The following is a 5,979-nucleotide window of genomic DNA, read 5'->3' on the forward strand; positions in this document are numbered from 1 at the left end:
ATGAAGTACATACTAAAGTTTAAGAAGCACTGGCCTAAGCTACTTCCTGGCACTTTTATTCCTAGAAGAAACTATGTCACAGTCCAGCCTGTAACTGTTAAGTATATGTGAATGTCCTTTACAGAGTATGATGTACTTTTGCAACTGGAAGTATTCTTTGAATAATTACCAACTAAATTGTGTCCAAAATAAGAAGTCCTTGAGTAACTGGCTTCCTTGCTCCCCTTCATTTTCAATCCTTTGATATTCATCCTGCTCCTTTCTCCTGATTTCCTGGGAATTTCCTTAGAATCCAGAGAAATCCTCATTAAATGCCTGCTGTGTATAATGAAGAATAGTGTTAGGTGCAGCAGGGGCCATAGAAATTCAAAAACTCTTTAGCTCCCAGGAAACTTTTTATTTAGTTGGAAGGGCATAAACATTCAAAGTAAAATTAATTTTAAGTCTTATATTTGGGTAGTCCTTTGTCATCTACCATCACCTCTTCTGAACCTCTCCAATAATTCTGTGACGTTGGGAAGAAGGGATTATTAGACTTTTTTTTTTTTTAAGATAAAAAAGTCAGATCCAAAGATATGGAGGGCTCTGTCAATGCCATATGGCTGTTAAAAACCTGGAGTATGTGTCCCTGTCTTCCAGCTCAAAGTCCAAGCTGTTTTCTCTTTAAAACTATTGTGCTGCATTATACTCTCTAGTAACAAATTAATTTAAAATAAAGAAAATGCGGTATAGGATTGCAAAAGTTTAATGTGGTAGTTAAGGAGAGAAATCATTTGAAAGAGTGAGGGGGCTTTAGTGAGGGAAGGGTTTAGCAGGACTTTGAAAGATGAGCAGAATATACCTGGACAGAGAAAGGAGATGAACAATCCAAGAAGAGGGACAAGAGGCAGAAAAGCAAAGTCTGGTGAAAGAATAAGGATTAGACCAAGAGTTCTTGGTCTATTTGGAAACTGGGTCGTTTCAATCCAACCAAATGAGGCATCGGAATTTCCCAGGTGTGGGAATCATTGTTTAGGGTAGAGGGACCACAGTGGTTCCTTCTTTCCTTCGTATTCTTGCACAGAACCCACCGTGTGGTGAGTCAGGGAGTCATGACTGTAATCTCTAGCTGGAAGGGCCTAAAGGCGGGAGTTTCTCAGTCAGGTTTTGTTTGATAGACTATCACACTTACTTTATAAAGGCATTGTATTACCTGTTTTAGATAGTTCAGAGCAGCTTCTTTCACCTTAGGGAAATGTGGGTAGATGGTGTTTAGAACCATGGAAAAATAGTGAACGTCAGAAAGTGGTTGACTTCAAGGTCAATGAGAAATGAGAGCATTAGAAGGGCCAGGAACAAACCCTGGAGATTATAAAGGTGATTTTTAGGGCTGCACAGGCGCCAAGATCTGGATTGGTTTAGACCAATAAGGAAATGGAGTCTGATTGGACCACCTACCTGGGTGGGATCTGGCAGCTCCCCAACAAGGGCCTGAAAGACTAGGCTGGGCCTGCCATTGTGACGTGGTCCAGCCAGCCTCAGCTTAAGCTCGCGCCCTGGTGGGGGAGGCCCAAAGCACTGGCCCCGCAGAAGCGGGAGCGGGGCCATGGCTGAGGTGGCTGGGCCCATTGGTGAATCCAAAGGCACTGAAGTTAAAACCCAGCAGGCCACGGAAAAAGCCCTCACGGCGCCGCTAAGGCGGGCCCCGCGCTCGGTGCTCAAAGTGTCCCAGCTTTTGCTCCGAGCCATCACCGCGCACAGAGGGCTGACTCTTGCCACTCTCAAGAAGGAGCTTGGAAACGCTGGCTACGAAGTGCGCAGGAAGTGCTGTCGCCACTTGGGTGAAGCACCCAGGTCTGATGTTAAGGGAACGCTTCTCCGGGTCAGTGGCAGCGATGCCTCTGGCTACTTCAGGATCTGGAAGGTTCCGAAGCCCAAGAGAAAGCCAGGACGCTCGAGGTTGTCGGAGAGTGCGCGCTCTTCGAGGAGGACCCATCCTGGGCCGCGGAGCCCACGGAGGCGCTGCACGCATCGCAGGGCAGCCAAGAAGGCCAGGGAAGTATGGAGACGAAGCACGAAGGCAAACACAAGGGTGAGGAAGATAAGGCCAAGAGCCAAGGAGTCGGTGCGTTCCAGAGCCAGGGAGGAAGTGAGGGCCAAGGCGATGGATGAGGGGAGAGGACGGGCCATGAAGGAAGACATCAGACCTAGAACCCGAGAGGAGAAGAAGAGGTCAGGCCCGAAGCCCAGGGAAGAGAAACAGCAGGACCCGGTGAAGCCGGCAAAACGCACCATCCAGAAAACAGCCGTGGTTAAAACTGACCGAAATTCTAGCAGCCAGGGGAAGACTCATGACCTAAGGGCTGCTCGCACAAAGACTTCCACTAAATCTGAAAGTCTTCGCAATGCAGCCGGGTATTCCTAGTGTGGGAGCAATTTCCCTTCCTCCAGGCACAGATGCCTTTTCCCCTAGGCTCTAATGAGAGCAGCTCTCACACACGAAGTGGACAAAACTATATACAAGACCTTTCCACTACATTGTGTCCGTTTCCTCTTTGCCGCATCTGGAGGGGAAAGAGTGGGTGTTGAGGGGAGAACTATAACAGGGCATATAGGGTGAAGAGACAGAAACATGCGGAGATTCTGTTCCTGCTTCAGGCCCCAGGACAATGCCTTTCAGAAGGAAAAAAAAAAAAAAAAAAAAACAGGTAGAAGAAAAGCAGCAACTTGGGGAGGGGGAATTAGACGTAAGTGTTGAATTAATGTTAGACACCTAATCCAAATTGAGTTTCGGGGAGAAGGGCATATAAAGAGAGAAGTTGGGCCATCATTGGGGGAAGAGAAGAATAGACAACTTTAAGCTGAGTAGTCCCTCTGAACTGAAATTCCTTTTAGGAAAAAGGCTCTTTTCCCAAAATTGATTGTAATGGGTTCGTAGTTTTTGCCTAACTTGATAATATTATTTTAACTGTAAAACTTTCTTATGTCAACCGTAAGTTAAATGTGTGTGTGAAAACATCTAGCTTAGGGCTTGACACAAGGTAGGTGCTCATTACTAAGAGTTAACTAAGAGTATAAATAGTGTGTGATGGTGTGATAATGTGCTATAGCAGAAAGCTATACTGGATCAGTGCTTAATGAGATCAGGATTCTAGTCAAAGTTCTGCCACTCTGATGTTGCCACTCTGAGTTGTTTCTTAACTGTTTATAGTCTTGATCTCCTTTTCTGTAAAAAAAAAAAATGTTGGAATAAGGTTAGGATGGTTTTAGGTGATTTTAAGTGTTAGTAAAATAAGGACTTAAAATATCATGACATGGGCTTTTGTTTGACAAATGCAGTGAGGGAGTTTTCAACTGGGAAAAATACTAACTCCTTCAGAGGAAATTATTAAGATTTATAGAATGCATATAAAAAATATGAGGAGACATGAAGGCTAACTAATGAATAGCTAGGTCTTTTGCTTTCTTAAAAAACATGTATTGAGCACCATATATCAAATATAGAGCAAATACATGACTTCTTTTAATTCTGAATGCAGAGATTAAGAACAGTACAGGAATAGTTTTCACGCTATATGTCATGACAGGACACAGAAATGGTTCCTAGGGAAGTAAAAACATCAGAGTTGCTGGTTCAGGGAAATGACTTGCTGTTTCTAGCTGAGGCCAAAGGAGTAGGGCAAAGGAAAGCACTGGGAAGGTGCTTTTCATTCTTATAAAGAGATGAGAGTGAGGTGGGAATGTGTTGGAACAACGTGGGGAGCCTTTTCAGTGTATCTGACCAAACTTTTCCCAGGAGTCTGATATCTTCTACAAGGGGGAACAGGGTATGTGCATTTACACACACACACACACACACACACACACACACACACACAAAACGGAAGGAAAGGAGGGAGGGAGAAAGGAAGGGAGGGAGGGGAAAAAAGCTTAATGATACTAATATTCGTCCTCTCACACCCTTAAATGGAGTCACTACTTTAAACCTATGCAGAATTACTAACAAAATGCTTGTCATGCATCTCATCTATAGAGGATCTGAACTTTGAAACTTCCCCCTGCCGTAATTAGGTTCACTGTGCACTTAAATTGTCTGCGAGTAGCAGAATGAATCAAATAGAATAAGAGAATAGGGAGCCATCTGAAAAAAAGTAGTCGGAAATATTGGCTACTGAGCACAATTAGAACAAAGTTAATCAGATATTTTTATGATATGCAGATGTATTGCTCCTTTATGGTCCTGGGAACTTTTTACCTAAAGGTAAAACCTAGAAACCTTTTCTTCTAAGATGGGATGGGAAGGACACTGGAAAAATTTTTTCTAGATTTCCTAAGAATCATCACAGTTCTATTTGTATTGTGATGATTTCTTCATTTAAGCAAACTTCCGTTCATTCAGTCAGTAAATCTGGCAGATTTGTTTAAGTGTCAGACCCTGACCATATACAGCTAACTGGTCATTTTAGATTATTTTTCATTGGTTAAATTTAGGGTGGCTGTACTCCAGTGAAATACAAGAAAAGATTTTACCTTGTTGGCAAGCTATCCACATTATCTAGATCATAATGCTAGCTGGGTACTTCTGTGAAAGGAAGTGCTAAGAACAGTTAATCTCATCCCAAGTATTCCCTAATGACTAAATGGCTGCAAAACTCTGGGCACTTTGCTGAATGAAGATGGATAAAGCATAATCCCCACTTTTCACTGCTCACATTCTAGTAGTGTGTTTGGGCATTTAACTTTAGTCAGAGCAAATGGAAGATCCCTGACCTCAATTCTTTGCTTTCCTTTTATCTCAGCTGCTTCATGTGATGATGATCAGAAAATGGTTGGACTTTAGAGTTGTAACAAAATTTAGATGTCCTTTAGCATCAGATATTCAATGGTGGTTGATAAAAGTTACCAAATACAAATGGCCTTTAAAAAATGAAAAAGGTACAATTTTACTCATAAGGGAGGTGCACATTAAAAACAGTAAGATAATATTTTTTAAATCAATTCAAAGGTTTTGAGAACCCACTACATTGGTGAGGCTGTGGGAGGGAGATCCAGTACTCACACACAATGCTAGTGAGAGTGTAAATGGAAGGAATCTGTCTTTAAAAATTACAAACGCAAATATCATTTGACCCAGCAGAACCCCTCTTTCTTTTAGATGTAAATACATTTGTGAAAAGACTTATGTCCAAGGTATTCAGGGCAGCACTGCAGTAACAAATCAGAAAAGGAAATAATTAAATATTTCTAGGGGACTGGTTAAACTGAAGGTTCCATACGGTGAAACTGCAGGCAGTTGTAAAAAGGAGGAGATTCTTTTCGTATTATAACAAACACCCAAAGATACAGTAAGTGAAAAAACAATTCAGGACATTAAGTATATCAAACTATCTTTTGTGTGAAATGAAGGAAAATATACCTCTGTGTAACTGTATAAAATTCTGCAAAGATACACACAAAAAAACTAACTGGTTCTCTACTGGGAGGGGAAGGTGATGGGAATTATAAAGTATACATAGAAGTGAGACTTTTTTCCTATCTTTTTTTTGTATTTGTTTTCAGAATTATGTAAATTGTAACTTGTTCAAAAATAAGGTAAAAAATTCCATGCAATTTCAGGTATAGCTTTTTCATTAATAGGTGGTTTGTACTTTTGCATATATTAAGTTCATTTTCACCTCAGTCTCTTAGATCTTAAGTGAAAAAGCTAATGTTTGGAAAATGTGCACTTTAGAAATTGGCTTTTAACTGTGAATTCCAGTGCTCTCTTGTCTACAGTTATCCATGCTGAAGAGGGCCTCACCATCCATTCAGTGACTCTCTGAGACATCTTTCAGTGTAGGTAAAGGTCAGGAGTTAGAATTCATTTCTACATTGAGTGTTTTAAAAGTCTGAGGTTTCTTGTGGGGGAGGGTATTCTCAAACACATTTGGGGTATATTTTCGAGCATGCAAACATCTCCATTTGTCAGTGGTCTCAAAGCAGTAATAGCTCTCTTCTGTC

At 41.5% G+C, this 5,979-nt stretch overlaps 1 protein-coding gene across 1 annotated transcript; it reads left to right on the top strand.

The window, feature by feature from the left end:
* The first annotated feature begins 424 nt into the window (after nucleotides 1-424).
* H1-7 (H1.7 linker histone) lies at nucleotides 425-2,665 on the top strand. The gene has a single exon (XM_082741094.1). It carries the CDS (start codon nucleotides 1,586-1,588, stop codon nucleotides 2,402-2,404), a length of 819 nt encoding a protein of 272 aa, XP_082597220.1. The 5' UTR covers nucleotides 425-1,585; the 3' UTR covers nucleotides 2,405-2,665.
* Nucleotides 2,666-5,979: the final 3,314 nt, after the last annotated feature.

Source organism: Mustela nivalis (assembly GCF_964662115.1).
Source record: "Mustela nivalis genome assembly, chromosome: 7".
Lineage (NCBI taxonomy): Eukaryota > Metazoa > Chordata > Mammalia > Carnivora > Mustelidae > Mustela > Mustela nivalis.